Raw genomic sequence first — 16,809 nt, 5'->3', positions numbered from 1 at the left:
AGCAACCAAACATAAGCCTCTTTTGATGGGCTAAACAGAATAATATCGTCAATGCACACAAGGGCTTGGTTCATGATAGGATTGAAGATTCGATACATAGCTTTCTGGAATAGTGAATGAGTTGTCTTAAGCCCAAATCACTTGACTTTCCACTGGTAATGGGCATTCGGAGCACATAACCCAATCTTGGCTCTGTCTTCGGGTTGAATTCCAAGTTGCCAGAAGTCGACTTTCTGGTCAAACTTCGAGAACTTTGCCTAGGACAGGCTGGTGAATAGGGCTTGCTTGTTGGGCAATGAGAACTTTTCATCTTGCAAAAAATGGTTGAACGGCTAGTAGTTGATGACCAGCCTGAGCTTGCGCGAATCTGCTTCGATCTCTTGTTGATGTAAAAGGCTCCACACGCCCATGGTGGACTGAAGGGCTTGATAAGGTCTTGTTGCAGGAATTCTGTGCACTCGAAGGAGGAAAGTTATTGGTGCTCTAGATTCATTTCGAAATGGCTGGCCTTGGTAGGATTGATATCCTCATTATTCTTAAAGGGCGGTCTAACAAAAAACTGCTCTTTCTTCCACAGTTGATGAAGACATATCTTGATGAACTTTTGATGAGAGTTCGCACACGAATTTTGTTTAAGGCCTTCAACCAATTGCTTGATTTCTGCTTGTTATGCGATGAAGAGTCGAGTGGTTTACAAGTCTGGTTGAAAGTACTGCTTGAATCGGACTCCTTCAAGCGTCATCCTGAACTTAGCCATCCGAGTAATTACGTCCCAGCCAACCACAATTTCCTTCCTAGGCAAGGTTGATCCTAATACCTTGGTGATGAGAGAACATCTAGAAAAGAACTAGATCTTGATTGGCTTGCTGATGAGGTGGGTTGAGAATACCTCAGTGGAGGCAATATTGAAATGCTTCGTGTGGGTCTTCCAGTACTCTATGGGAAGAACCTCTAGATTCATGATGGTATAGGCGGCTCCAGTATCCAAAAATGCAATAACCTTGATTGGTTTTGCATACTTCGAGGAATAAATGGAAATTAGAACATCAGGGATTATGTTCACCAAGTTTACTTCCCTTGTCACCTCTGCTGCTATGTAGCAGGTATCAAACTCAGGCTTTGAGAAATCAGAGTCAGAATCTGTAAGAACTTTCAATGCCACAATTGAAGCGAGTCTAGCTTCTTCATCTAAGGAGAAGAGAGACTCTACGTTATCTTTTTCCAATGAGCTGCTGGTTGTGCTTTCCAGCTACTGTACCAGATTGATTCATCGCTTTGCGCACTTAGACAATTCTTCGCGAAGTGGCCTGACCGGTTACAGATGTAGCACCTGGAGGATTTAAACTTCTATCCAAATCTCATCTTCCTCCTTAGGACTTGGCCTTGGATATTTTCCACTTCTTATAATAATTTTTCTTCTTGGTAGGCCAGCTGCAGCTTTTATATTGTAAAGAGCATTTGATATATAGCTCTGGTTTTTTGCACGCTCGATACATAGCTTTGTCTCCCTTAATGTACTCTCTAAGAGCCTGCTTTTTTCCAGCAGATGTCTATCCAAATCTCATCTTCCTCCTTAGGACTTGGCCTTGGATATTTTCCACTTCTTATAATAATTTTTCTTCTTGGTAGGCCAGCTGCAGCTTTTATATCGTAAAGAGCATTTGATATATAGCTCTGGTTTTTTGCACGCTTGATACATAGCTTTGTCTCCCTTAATGTACTCTCTAAGAGCCTGCTTTTTCCAGCAGATGTCTATGAGAGCGATATGGACTTCTTACTGAATTTCATTGACTGTGCAGTTGATGACTCTTCTTCTCTTGGTTTGTAAAGCCCTTTCAGTGGCCCATGCTTCAGGAACTGGGATGGAGGAGAGGAAGGCTTGATTGGTAGAGATATCCGCACCGAGCTCGTAGAAAAGGTAGACCAAGTGCTTGAAATGGACGTCTAGGTGTTTCTTCTTGTAGGAACAACATTTTCTTTCAATGAACTCTTTTCATTTGAGCTCTTTAAGATCGTCAGGGTTCCTAATGAATGCCACATGCATTAACCTAATGGCTTCAGCGAGATTCTGACAAAGAAAATAGACCTTGTCTGCTTCTCCCATGATAGTCCACCAGTTGCGGAGTATCTCGACAAATCGAGCCACAAAGTCAGCCAGAATGTCATGGTTATTCTGTGTGACGAGTGCTCCTTGAGAAAAGTAGGCCAAGAACTCATGGAGTCTGTTTAGCCACTTTGAGTAGAGGATATTATCTAGAGTAAAGACAATATTTCCCTTTGGAGGTGATGTTGATTTTGTCTGTTGTTGGTTAGAGACCTCAGATTGGACATCTTCATCTAGCTCTTCAACTCTTGGCCCTTTACCTATCATGTTCAAGAGTGAAAATGAGTCTTCTAGATCATTTGTTTCCCATGATGAAGTTTCCGATGTCTCAGCCTCTTCTTCTGCCTAAGCCGAGTAAGACAAATCCTGGTCTCCTTGCCTTCTACTGGAGACAATCATCTAGTCAGCTTGATAGCCCTTCTTAAGGAAAGAGCTTATAGAGTTCTCATTGTAGGAAACCATAAAGGCTTTCTTGGTCTTTTCTTCTTCAGGATAAGGCGCAGAGGCATAAAGGACCTCGCTAAGAGGCACCTCTTGCACTTCTTTCTTCTTTTCTTTCTTCTTATGCTCTACTTCTCTGATCTTATTTCTCAGGTCCACAAGGCTAGCTCCAAAGGGCTTATGTTCTTCTCTTGCTGAAGGGAAAAACAATGAAGACCTTTATATAAAGGGTCTTTCCAGAAATTGAAAAGATTTGAAGTTAGTGACGAAGGGACTGATGTCGGTTTAGGGACTCTAGAAAGAGCCGCAATTTGGTTACGCAGTTTGCAGATCTTCCTTCTTTCTTTCTAGATAACTATGGAAGTAGGAGACATGAGGGGCATCCTGGATCTCCTTGAGTCTTTTTCAGAGTACACAGAGGAGTGATCGGGTCTCCTAGTGGTGGCGATCCACCTTCTTATCCATTTGGCTGACCTGGGTTGCTAGAAGGTCTACACGAGTCTCGATGGATGAAAGGACACGGTTTTGAGCTGCTGCGTTCTCTGACTGCCAGTTAAGTACAACTTCACCAGTAGTGATATTCTGGGCATTTCCTTTTTCATCACGACCAATAAGATTCGGGACTTTGAAGGCATAAGTATGCCTCCCTTCGCCATCAGTGAGTTGTCCCAACCGAGGGAACTGTTGATCGTATGTGGGGGAAGCGGGATGGAACATACAGGCAGGGACTGCTTGAGGAACTTCAGCTAGCTGCCTTTTCTGCTCCATTCTCTTGATAAAATTCTTTACAATGAAGGTGGTACCATGTCCTTGAGATACTCCCAAATATCTTCGGGATCTTTTCACTTCTACCTTTTGACCTATTTGAGGATGGACTTATAGCAACGTATGACCTCCTTCCTCTTCTTGGTCGATAAACCTCTGCATCTGACTTCGGGGGATCTGGCTTGGAGTCTATGTTCATCAAGGCCTCCTCAAAGCAAGAAGGCTTTATCTTCTTTTTTGTGATAGATATCACAGTCTCTACAGTCAGAGACATCCAAGTAATAATGTTTTCCTTTAGGTTCTTGGAAATACGCTAGGTTTTTGTTGCTGCTGAAAGAGTGGATTGGGGGCATCTGCTTCTGAGTCCTTGGGTTATCTCTCGCAGCGCTTCTTATTCTGGCTGCATCATCATCGTCGTCTGGAATGTAGGAAGGGCAGATGGGTCCGAGCTTTGGATAGGTTTATGGTCAAAGGTGATCACAACCTTTCCATCTGTTTCTTGGCCAAACTTGGGCTTCGAGGACTAAATGGGTTGAGCATTCCGGTGCATACGCTCATAGTTGGTAACCCATTTGTCTGGGAGTAGGTTGACAAGATCTTGTCTAAAGATCTGATAGGGGACGTGAACGCACATAGGTGCATTCATAGAGTCCATCGAAACCATAAGGGCCTCTTCAGACCCTGGAAGGGAGAGATCTGCCGCGTAGTTCTAGACTCTGTAGGCCATCTGATAGTGCAAGGTGGCTGCAACAAAATTTTGAACTTGAGGGGCTCTACTGATCTAGAGTTGGACTTTTAGTCAGTAGCCTTGGATCCTAGAGTGCCATGTTGAAGAAGGGGAAAAGGGTGACAAAGACTGTCTCTATGTTGAGGGTAGTTTCTACCATTCCTATACAAGCATATTGATACTCCAAAAATCTGGTGTCTAGTAAGGCCATTCGAGCAATAATGAGCAAACTCTTCTTGCCATGGTAACTAGTGGGCGAGTCTGATTGCACCGAAGTGGAAGTGAGTGTATCCTTGGGAAATCCACTGTAGAGGGAACTCCGGTGGGATCTGGAGATTTACAAATTGTTCAGTCTCAGAGGCTTGGATTGGGTGTTGATCAAACCTCATCGGTTGAACGTACTCCTTTACGCGGTGAGAAGACTAGCGTATAAGTTGCCGAATGCTTCTTATAGTGGAGAAAACAGTCAGTTTAGAGAAGGCGGTGTATGGGTTATGTGGGGAAGGTCGATAACGAAAATCTTGTCGTCCTCACTGAGGTAAGTAACCTCATAGAGTCCATCCAGCTTATGACCACGACTTTTGGAACGGAGTTCTCATAGAAAGAGTAACATCAGTACTTTGGGGAATTTCAGTAGAGGTAGTCATGGTGATGAAACTTTGGGCATCAGGGAAGAAATCCTTCAGTAGTTCTAACAGCAAACAACAACTAGGCTCTGATACTAATTGTAGGTGAGGCTAGGGAAGTGTAATAGGACTAACAATCTAGGGCTAAAGGAAGTCGATACCATGCCCCTTAGCGAGCTTCACATGGGATAGGAGTGTATTTTACCCTTTGAAATAAATGAGAACATTTCTTATATGTATAAATATTATTTAATAATCTCGAATTTTTTAAAATAAAAAATTAATATTTCATAAATAAATGTTAACATCAAATAAGTATATATATTAGCATATATTCATACATAATATAAATTATGTTAATATATGGTTATGTAGACAACTTTTAGTATAAGTAAGAAAAATATATATGAATTATATGTTTTTGTAGATATATATTTTTAAAAATATATTAGATAATATTTATAGATATATGTAAATTACATTTAAAAAAAATCAAATTTGTTCACCGAAAAAGAGAAAAGAAATCAAATTATATTTATCTATATTTTGTATGATAGTTATAAATATGAGTTCTCACACACATAAATAAAAACTTATTCAGCTCTTAAAGAATACGACTACAACTAGATGCGAGGTCTCGAGACTATGCCCCTCTCTAGATGTAAGTAAGTTGATTAAATTTATACTTTGATTTTTCTCTCATTTTTATCGAAATTTTTTATTTTCTCTAAGTTTTTTGTTTTTTGCGTATTATTTTTCTCGGCTGGTATATATATATAATAAATGGGGGAAAAAAAAACTAAAGGGGAGAAGAGAATCCCCGTAGCGGAGCCGTAGCGAGCACAGCACAGGATAGGACAGGACAGGATAGAAGTCAGACCTGAGTTGAGGCTTCCCCTGCCCCTCTCTCCGATCCATGCCATCGCCGTTGACTTTTTTCTATAGATCGAGATAGCGGGCTTTGTATTGCTTCGACGTCATTCTCATCCAGCCAGTGTTCTTGTTATTCCCTGCTCGATCAGGTTGATATATATACAAGTATACATATACAGAGCTGAAATGCGAGTTCTGCTTGTCTTCCCATCTCTCTCTCTCTCTCTCTCTGTGGTGCTCTTTGTGTATGATATGGTATTGGTGAATTTGGTGGGTGGCTGACAGGCAGTTTCACTTTGTTGCTGCTGCTGCGAGTTCGATGGAGGAGATCGACGAGCAGGAAGACGGACGGACTCCCTAATTCAATTGGTAGTTGGTGGAAGAAGTGAAGTTCATCGTCGATTGATCAGCTGTGTTGTGTTGTGTTGCATTGTTGTGTCGTGTTTTGGGGAGGGAGGGGGTCAAATGGGTGGCGGTCCTTCCAAGAAGTTGAAAGCTAAACCCACCAGACGACCTGGGTTAAAGGACCCGACTTCTCTTGCTTCTGAAACACCCTGTGAGTTCCCCTGTTCAGTTCAATCGATCCTTTTTGTTGCTTCTATCCATCCATCTATCTATCTATCTATCTATCTATCTATCTATCCATTTAGTGCAAGTGATTGGGTTTGACGTACAGATCTGATTATTGGCCCAGCCTCCCTCTCCCTCCTAGCTTTGCTAGCTATAGCTTGAGCAAAGCTGCAAGATAACATGCACGCACGCATATTGCTACCTATATATAGCTTGTCACACTCAGTCAATACTAGTCATCTATATCATCTAGCTATCTACAATCTATTACTCTCTTCCTCACAATCACAAGTTGTTGACTATTATTACTTTGGGATGAAACATCCATAATTCCTTTACTTTTCATGTAAAATTTTAATTAACTCCCCTCTCGGAGCTGATGTTATCTCGTTTTGCATTGCTCTCGTGTCGGTTTGGAATATTATATGACAGGCATCTCCTTGTCCCTGGCAGTTACTGTTAGCGAAGTGGAATCATTATATGAGCTATTCAGAAAGATTAGCAGTTCACTAGTCAATGATGGGCTAATACACAAGGTATTCTAGTCTGACTCTGACATACATACATAAATACATAGACATATTTCAGCACTCAGCAGGCAGTCACTGATATACATACATACACACATACATACTCTTTTTTCTCCCTAATTTCTCTGACTAATTATATATTATTATATTACTCTTCATCTGAGAAATAGGAAGAACTTCAACTTGCACTTTTCAAGAACAGTAGCAAGAGGAACCTTTTCCTAGACAGGGTATGGAGCTTCTTTTACTAATTAATTAAAGAGCCATGCGGATTCTCAGCCAGCCATTAATAGATATTTCAGTCCTTGCAGATATTTGATCTCTTTGACGTCAACGGAAATGGGCGTATTGAGTTCTCTGAATTCGTTCGATCGTTAGCCATCTTTCACCCCAAAACTACGGACCAAGTCAAAGCTTCATGTAAGAACCGGATCGAATAGCGGAGAGAATCTCATACGTATTTGTCTTACTTTGTCTCTGATCTGCTGTTTTACTCTAGTACCTAAAAAAAGGAGGCTGCATTGCATTTTTCACAGATGCTTTTAGGCTGTACGATCTGAGGCAGACAGGTTGCATTGAAAGGGTGGAGGTGAGCCGCAGAGTTCTTCCTTTTCACCCCACTCTTGTTACGTTAGTACACGACATTAATAAGTAAGCTAGTGTGATGAGAAAGCAGAAAATGATTCTTCCTTTTCACCCCACTCTTGTTACGTTAGTACACGACATTAATAAGTAAGCTAGTGTGATGAGAAAGCAGAAAATGAAAGACGGGGCTTTTAATTAATGAATGGTGAAACCATCTCCTGAAAAAAAACAGTTTTGGTTGCATGGACAGTTGAAGGAGATGGTGTTGGCCCTTTTCTATGAATCGGAGCTCAATTTATCTGATGATGTTGTAGAAACCATCGTAAACAAGGTAATTCAGACTTCAGCACATAACCAACCAAATCTCCTGCGAGGAAGCCCTTGTCTTTGATCATGCCCTGTATAACCTGTTTTATTACCTCTTAAGCAGACGTTTGCGGAAGCGGATGCCAAAGGTGATGGCAAAATCGATGAGGAGGAATGGAGAGACTACGTGGCAAAGAATCCATCACTCTTAAAGAACATGACTCTCCCTTATCTGATGTGAGTTGCACTCGTACTTGAATCACGTAAATTTCCGCCTTCCTAATTAATTATGATGACCTTGCCTAGCTCTCATCAGTCAGTCTCATAATTACTTCAGCGCTAACTCCTGAGCTGTTAATATATATAGCTCGTTTCTGAAAGGATGAGCATATAGTCGGACTCTAGCTAGATTGAAGATTGTCTTGCAAATAATTAAGACCGAGTTGAAGAAGTAAAACCTACTTGCTCGCTGCTAATACCAGGAATAATCATATATAATTAATAATAGGTTAATAATAATAATAATAATAATAAAACATAAAATTTTCACATTTTAACAAGCACGCACTTTTTTCCTTGATCTACAAATATACAAACTTTCGATTTGATAACAATTCTATCACGGCGTTAAATTTTTCGTTAATTTGAACGGAATAGAGACCACAGAGGGCGCCAGCAACCCCAATCGGAAGTAGAGCGCCAACGACCCCAATCGGGGGTGATGGTCGGGGTCGTGGCTCCACCCGCCGAAATTGGGAGAATAATTCCCGATTCCAGCCCCGATTTGGGATCGTCGGCGCTCTCAGTGGCCTCGATTCTGTCCAAATTAATGAAAAATTTGACGTCGTGCTAGAATTATTATCAAATCGAAAGTTTGTGCATTTTCAGGTTAAAGAAAAATGTTCATGCTAGAATTGTTAAGATATGAAAAGTTTGTGCTTTTTTTTTTTACTAACCATTTTCTTAATTTTATTTTGGTATATATATCAATAGTCATCTATAAATCTTGCGTGCATAGACTACGCAAAACAGTCTAGAGTGTAGTATATATATATGTATATATAGTTCAAAACTTCAAACCGCTATATCTATATGTGCCATTTCAGGGACATAAGCGTGGCATTTCCCAGCTTCGTGCTTAACAGTACTGATACCAGCCAATAGTCAGAGTTAAAGATTAGACTTGAAATTAGGACAGAAGTGGAAGGGAAGGGAAGGCTCTCTCCAGACCAAGACCATGAGCTGGAAGACCGACGTAACAATGTGAGAGAGAGCCGGATACCCGCCTGGTTCTGTACTGGGAGCCAGTTTGATGCAGCCTCTCTCCGCGCGTGCTTGATGAAGGTGGAAGTTCTTTTAACAGTGATATATATCTCAAATTTTCGGAAGCAGCAGTCGGAGGCAAGGGGGGCCGTGTCTAGCAAATGTATGACTTGCAGAAATTAATAAAATCTGACGACAATCAGGTGTTTGAACTTTGAATAGCCTTACAAAGTCTAATTTAATTAAGTCTAGTCGACTACTGCTTAATTATTCTTATATTTTTATTTATTTATTTTATATAGAGATGTTTTATAAGTATCTTTCCATTTGTCAACATTTCTTTTAATCTCATGAATTCATCCAAATTATCTTCCGGCAGCTCTCCACCTTCATCAATTCCATCAGAGCTTAATTCGACTGCTTTACTTTTCTTTTCTTTTTTACTATAAAATTGCCTTTTCTGTTGTGCCTGGTCATTTCATTTCCTTCTGCCGAAACATTGAAGGAGATTGAGAGAAACTGAGGGGGAAAAGGGGAAAGAAAAATGAGAGAAAATTTTGAAATTGATCGGTTTTCGATGTTTTGAGATTTCAGGTATTGTCACGGTAAGTAAACCATTCTTTAATTATCGTTATGTTAAATATTTTTGGGACTGCATTGTCCCGAACATGTCATTGTTACGGGTAATGCATGTATGTATTGTTATACGATTGATTATAATAGATTGACCCATGCAATCACCCAACAGTTTTAGATTGCAGTTATTTGTTGGGAGCAAGCGTCAAGCTCACCCCAAGGTACATGTCATCTCAGTTGCTTTAAGAGTTGAGTGGCAGCAGAAGCTGTCATTCAGTTTATATATATATATATATATATATCTTGATCTGTGAGAGGGTTGTTGGGTATCCCTCCAATTTTGTGGAAGTTGGACTCAAATTGTATTGGGCTTTTATCGGACTTTAATAGGCTCAAGAATCCACTTTTGTTAGGGCTAATTTTCAGCTAAATTAGCTGGGTAAGAGTGGCGGCAGATTGGCACAGAGAAGAACAGCAGATCAGCACAGAATACAGTGAACAGAGCTGAAATATGGGTTACAGAGGGCAGCGCGCAGCTGGAGATCAAACCTCGATCGGAAGGGTAAACGAACTCCGATTGGGACGAAATTTTGACAGCGGCGTCACAACACGTGGGGCTAAGTTCTGAACGGTCAAAATTTCTATTCGAGCTCTATAGGTGATGTTTCAGCTGACTTTGTGAACCACCCGGTGTGGGTGACGAATTTAGTATTTGGGTGATCCAAGAGAGTATTTCTCTTGAGTTTGGTGATACAAGGGTTTACCCTTGATGAAAGACATTATATAACCTTCATTCATAGTGGATCATTGATTCAGAGTTGGTCTCGTGGTTTTTCCCCACATCGGGGTTTTCCACGTAAAATTCTTAGTGTTCTTTTCTTTACTGCTTATTGGTTGATTTGATTAGTTCTTATTTCGATTACACTAGTGGGGGAGGAAGATTAATCGCTGCGTTATTGTTTGGTTGAGCACATCCCTTCCCAACAAGTGGTATTAAAGTCTCGAGTTAGAGAAGTTTGAGTTTTTTCGGTGTTTTCGAGATGGAGGAGTCTACAGGATCTATGTTCAAGTTGAATGCAACCAACTACTCTATATGGAAGTATCGGATGGAGGATCTTCTATTTTGCAGGGATTTGTACGATCTCATTGAAGGGGATTCCGCGAAACCCAAAGATAAGGATGACAAGGCTTGGGAAAGCACAAATCAGAAGACTATTGGTTTGATTCGGCAGTGGATAGACAATAGTATTTATCATCATGTTGCTCAGGAGACAAATGCGAAAGCTTTGTGGGATAAATTGACAAATCTCTACGCGAGGAAGACTCCGCAAAATAAGGCCTTTCTCGTGAAGAAGTTGGTTCATCTTCGTTACCAGGATGGAGGTGATATGGCTGTGCACATGAGTAATTTTCAGGATATTGTTAACTAGTTGATGAACTTGGAGATAATACTACCCGATGAGTTACAGGCTTGTCTACTTTTAGGGGCTCTATCGGATAATTAGGACACACTTGTGGTTGCATTGAGCAATTTTGCGCCAAATGGAAAGCTATCGTTGGCCACAGTGACAGATAATTTATTTAATGAGGAGACTAGAAAGAAAAGTTCTGAGATTTCCATTCGGTCTGAAGCTTTGGTTACTGAACAACGGGGGAGAAGTTAAAGCAAAAATTCTTCTTCCAAGCATGGTAACTCACGTGACAAATCGAGGGGTAGATCAAAGTCGAAGACGAGGAAAGTGGTCACTCGCTATCACTGTGGAAAAGAGGGACATTACAAAAGGGAGTGTAGAGCTCTGAAGAAAAATCAGAATGGCAATGGTGAGAGCAAGAAGGAAGAAGGCACTACAGCAGTGGCATTTGATGGAGAGACCTACATCATTTGTGATGAAGCCTATGTGAATTTCACGTGTCAGGACTCTACTTGGGTTGCAGATATAGGCGCCTCGTTTCATGTCACTCATCATCGGGATTTCTTCTCACCTTACACTATCGGGGACTATGGTTATGTGAGAATGGGGAATGGACAGTCATGCAAGATTGTCGGTATTGGTGATGTTTGTCTAGAGACCGAGCTTGGTTGCAAGTTGCTTCTGAAGAAGGTGAGGCATGTTCCAGAAATTTGCCTTAACCTAATCTCGACTGATCAACTTGATGATGAAGGCTACAGTAACGAATTTAGCAATGGGAGATGGAAGCTCTCCAAGGGTTCGTTAATTGTGGCACGGGGTCAGAAGACCGACACTCTCTACAGGCTGCGTGCCAGACACAACTCCAGTCAAATTAATGTTGTTGAGGATTATCCTATCGAGCTATGGTACAGAAGACTTGGGCATATCAGCGAGAAAGGTATTCAAATTCTTGCTAGAAAGCAGTCTTTGCCCGTTAAAGGTATGCACTTGAGCAAATATAATCACTGTTTAGCTGGTAAGCAGATGAGAGTTTCTTTTGTTAGAAGTCGTCCCTCTAGATGCGATCATATACTTGATTTTGTGCATACTGATGTTTGTTTCATGTCGGATAGATCTCTTAGTGGTGCTCTCTATTTTGTGACCTTTATAGAAGATCACTCCAGGAATGTTTGGGCTTACCCTATGAGAACTAAAGATCAGGTGACTGAGATTTTCAAGAACTTCCATGTAGCAGTGGAAAGAGAAACGGACATGAATCTGATATGTGTCAGAGCTGATAATAGTGGTGAGTATAGGGGTCCTTTCAAGAACTATTGCAGGACTCACGGTATCAAACTTGAGAAGACGGTACCGAAGACACCACAGCAGAACGGGCTTGCAGAGAGGATGAACCACACAATTGTTGAGAGAGTTCGTTGTATGCTTTCTCAGGCGAAACTGTCTAAGTCTTTCTGGGGCGAGGCAATGAGGACAGCGGTTGATTTTATTAATCTTACACCGTCAGTTGCACTTGATGGAGATGTACCCCAGCAGGTGTGGACCGGCAAGAAAGTATCGTACAAGCATCTCAGACTCTTCGGGTGCAGGGCATCTGTTCACATTCCTCGAGATGAAAGATCAAAACTCGATGCCAAGGCAAAACAGTGCATCTTCTTGGGTTATGCACATGAAGAGTTCGGGTACATGTTTTGGGACCCTGATAGCAAGAAGATCATCAGGAGCAGGGATGTTGTCTTCTTTGAGGACCAGACAATCGAGGATTTGTAAAAGTTAGAGAATGCCAGAGTAGGCAATCCTCACGAGATCTCTATTCCTGTATCAGTTGATGTAGAGCATCCAGTGGAAGAGGTACCTGGTGAGTATGAAGAAACCACGACTGGGGGTGAGATTCCTCAGGTAGATGATGATGTGACTACGGATGATACAGGCTCGTAGTTATAGTTAGAGCCTGCAGGTAATCTACCTAGACGATCTGACAAAGTAAGACGACATTCTACAAGATATCCGCCTCATAAGTATGTGCTACTGACTGACGGGGGAGAACCTGAGTGCTATGATGAAGCTGTGGCACATGAGCACAAGGAGCACTGGTTGAAGGCGATGAATGAAGAGATGAACTCCTTGTCTGAAAATCACACGTATAACCTAGTGAAGCTACCGCAAGGTAAGAGAGCATTGAAGAACAAATGGGTCTACATGTTGAAGACAGAGAACTCGCGACCTCGATACAAAGCTCGACTGGTAGTGAAATGTTTCAACCAGAAGAAAGGAGTTGACTTTGATGAGATCTTCTCGCCCGTTGTTAAGATGTCATCGATCCGAGTTGTTCTCGCACTGGCAGCTAGTCTGAATTTGGAGATCGAGCAGCTCGATGTAAAAACAACTTTCCTGCATGGTGACTTGGAGGAAGAAATATATATGGAGCAGCCTGAAGGATTCCAAGTTAAAGGTAATGAGCATTTGGTGTGCAAGCTGAGGAAGAGCTTGTATGAGCATAAGCAAGCACCTCGGCAGTGGTACAAAAAGTTTGACTCTTTCATGTTGAGCCATGACTACACATGAACAACTTCAGATCATTGTGTGTTCGTGAAACAATTCTCGGATGGTGATTTTATCATTTTACTGTTATATGTGGATGATATGTTACTTGTTGGTCATGATATGAGCAAGATTGCAGAGTTGAAGAAAGAGCTCAGCAAGTCCTTTGCCATGAAGGATTTGGGACCGGCAAAGTAGATCCTTGGAATGCATATTTCTCGTGAGAGATCAAGTGGAAAAAATTGGCTTTCTCAAGAGAAGTACATCGAGAAGGTTTTGGATCGGTTCAACATGGGTAATGCTAAACCAGTTTCATCACCACTTGCTTTTCATTTCAAATTTAGCTCGAAGCAATGTCCTACAAGTGAGAAGGAGAAAGAAGAGATGAAGAAAATTCCTTACTCATCAACTGTAGGAAGTTTAATGTATGTCATGGTCTGTACAAGGCCAGATACCGCTCATTCTGTTGGTGTGGTTAGTCGTTTTCTCTCCAATTCGGGGAAATAGCATTGGAATGCGGTTAAGTGGATCTTGAGGTATCTCAGAGGAACATCCAAGGTGTGTTTACACTTTGGCACTGGTAAGCCGGAGTTAGTGAACTACACGGATGCGGATATGGTAGGAGATATCAATTCCCGGAAATCCACTTCGGGATACTTGATGGCTTTTGCAGGGGGAGCTATCTCATGGCAATCAAGGCTTTAAAAGTGCATCGCTTTGTCTACAACGGAAGCCGAATACATTGCGGTGACCGAAGGTTGCAAGGAGATGTTGTGGTTGCAAAAGTTTTTGCAGAAGTTGAGCTTGAAGCAAGAAAGGTATGTTCTACACTATGATAGTCAAAGCGCCATTCATCTTTGCAAGAATCCTACTTTCCATTCAAGGTCGAAGCATATCGATATCAAGTTTCATTGGATTAGAGATGTGTTGGAGTCCAAGCTGGTAAAGCTAGACAAAGTGCACACTGACGAGAATGGAGCTGATATGATGACAAAACCTCTCGCTAGGGAGAAACTTCATGTTTTCTAAAGTATAGCCGGTATGCTCAAAGCCTCCAAATAGTCGGGAGGGGGAGTTTATTGGGTATCCCTCCAATTTGGAGGAAGTTGGGCTCAAATTGTGTTGGACTTTTATCGAGCTTTAATAGGCCCAAAGATCCACTTTTGTTAGGGTTAATTTTCAGCTAAATTAGCTGGGTAAGAGTGGCGGCAGATTGGCACAGAGAAGAACAGCAGATCAACACAGAATACAGTGAACAGAGCTGAAATTCGGGTTACAGAGGGCAGCGCGCAGCTGGAGATCAAACCTTGATCGGAAGGGTAAACGAACTCCGATTGGGACGAAATTTTGACAGCGGCTTCACAACATGTGGGGTTAAGTTCTGAACGGTCAGAATTTCTATTAAAGTTCTGTAGGTGCTGTTTCAGCTGACTTTGTGAACCACCCGGTGTGGGTGACGAATTTAGTGTTTGGGTGATCCAAGAGAGTGTTTCTCTTGAGTTTGGTAATCCAAGGGTTTACCTTTGATGAAAGACATTGTATGACCTTCATTCATAGTGGATCATTGATTCGGAGTTGGTCCCGTCGTTTTTCCTCACATCGGGGTTTTCCACGTAAAATTCTTGGTGTTCTTTTCTTTACTGCTTGTTGGTTGATTTGATTAGTTCCTATCTCGATTACACTAGTAGGGGAGGGAGATTAATCGTTGCGTTATTGTTTGGTTGAGCACATCGCTTCCTAATAGGAACGTATGGTTACAATCCTCTGATTGCAATGAACTGTATTATGCCAGAACTGACTTCACTCTAGAAAGCGGTGCTTTGCTTCAATATCCGCCCGGAAAAGCGGGGGCGGGATCTTCCCCTTCACCTCTTATCAATCTATCTATTATTAGATTAGAAGTGACGGGGGAGGCGTACGGCTCCACTGACTCTGCTTGCAGTCGACAGAGATATGGTTTAAACTTGTAATTTCTATGATCTGTCAAGAGTGATTTGGAATCCTTTTCGTGGGAGGTTATGCTATCAGAAGCAAACCCTTTTTTTTTTTTTTTTGGGTTCCAAATTGATCTGATCTAAATTCTAAGGTGGGACTCGTTTTTCTGTAATGGGCATTTGCCTCTTTTTCTTACTGAAAAAAGAAAAAAAAGAAAGTAATTCTAAGGTAGGACTGTAAGCTGGACTGACGATTACAAATTTACAATTATGGCGATTCCTTTCTTCGGTCTGTGACTCTGTGGGGTAGCTAGCTAGTTTGCTAACGGAATCTTCTCTTTGCATTGTTCACCAACCTCTCTCTCTCTGGTGCAATGTCGTCCAGGTCGTCATCATCCTCCATCTCAGTACGTAAAATGATCCACTAGTCAGGCTACCAAAGAAGACGTAATCACGGAGCTGAATTATGACTTGTCATGCCAAAAGTTGGTTAGTATACCATATGAATTATTTGGGTCAGCGCCGAGATGTATTATCTACCGTAGTAATATATTTTAGACATAATAATTAGACAGTGTTGTCTCTGTGTGTGTGGGCGTGTGGGGAGGTGAACTACCAGAGAACAGAACAGAACAGAACCAAGTAGATGCTGAGGACTCCTTTCAATTCGTGGACAATGACTCCCCAACAAGAAAAAATAAATTAAAAAGGAAAATAGAGACGACAAGAAGATTTGTTTAGTTCGTTCTAATTCACGAGTCTGTCTCTTCCTATTGGCTATTGATGCTAGTCATGCATACACGCATATATACATACATTGCGTACGTACGTACATTCGTTCATACGTACTTATCTTTTAATTACTGACCATTAGCATTGTTCGACATAGCTTTATCATATTCCCAGCGCTTGGCTTAGCGAAACCCTATTTTTTGTTGGGACATAGCTCTATTTGATGTAGTAGTTTATGGTTTTGATAGTATCTCCGTTGTTTCTTTTCTTTCCAGTCTTTGGTTAAATCCTCGTCTTAGGCGATGTAATGTTTCAAAATGGATGCGCTGTCACAATGAATTCAAATATTATATGATACGAAGACCACACCATGAATCAGTCTGTTAGAGTGCGTTTGGATTGAGAGTTGAGTTGAATTAAATTTTGATTTTAATTGATTTGTAATGATTGTATTGTTAAATTATGAGAAAAAGTGTGAAAAAATAATAAATAATTAAGAGAAAATAATGATTAAGTAATAATTATGTTATTAAATTGTGAAAAAGTAATGAATAATTAAGAGAATTTGATATTAAAAATTGAATTGAATGATTAAAAATATTTAAAAAATAAAAAATAATAATGATTGTAATGTTGAATTGAAGATAAGTACAGTTAAGTTGAGTTGAGTTCAACATTATTTATAAAACAAACACACTTATATGTTTCAAATGAGGGCTCAGCAACTTTTTCAGCCTTCTAGCTAGGTTTTACCGGTTAATTGCCCACTTGGAGTTGGCTTGTCTTACTCTTACACTTCTCCTTAGCTCAAGTCAAGCTCGCAGCTA

The 16,809-nt window shown here is 41.0% G+C and overlaps 1 protein-coding gene across 8 annotated transcripts; it reads left to right on the top strand.

Annotated features, from left to right (window-relative positions):
* Window positions 1–5,451: 5,451 nt before the first annotated feature.
* LOC116206381 (calcineurin B-like protein 4) lies at window positions 5,452–9,168 on the top strand. 8 transcript variants are annotated; one of them, XM_031539239.1, is made up of 9 exons: window positions 5,452–5,685; window positions 5,822–6,092; window positions 6,560–6,642; window positions 6,807–6,866; window positions 6,939–7,056; window positions 7,173–7,225; window positions 7,454–7,552; window positions 7,652–7,764; window positions 8,634–9,168. In XM_031539239.1, the coding sequence occupies exons 2-9, from the start codon at window positions 6,002–6,004 to the stop codon at window positions 8,689–8,691; spliced, it is 675 nt and encodes a 224-aa protein (XP_031395099.1). In that variant the 5' UTR covers window positions 5,452–5,685; window positions 5,822–6,001; the 3' UTR covers window positions 8,692–9,168. The 8 variants fall into 8 exon arrangements, with proteins under 8 accessions (XP_031395099.1, XP_031395096.1, XP_031395103.1 ...); XM_031539236.1 differs by having other exon boundaries at window positions 6,539–6,642; XM_031539241.1 differs by having other exon boundaries at window positions 5,453–5,685; window positions 6,948–7,056.
* The last annotated feature ends 7,641 nt before the right edge of the window (window positions 9,169–16,809 follow it).

This window comes from Punica granatum, chromosome 4, assembly GCF_007655135.1.
Source record: "Punica granatum isolate Tunisia-2019 chromosome 4, ASM765513v2, whole genome shotgun sequence".
Lineage (NCBI taxonomy): Eukaryota > Viridiplantae > Streptophyta > Magnoliopsida > Myrtales > Lythraceae > Punica > Punica granatum.
The sequence above is the reverse complement of the archived record's forward strand: the minus strand, read 5'-3'. Positions and strand labels throughout refer to the sequence as shown.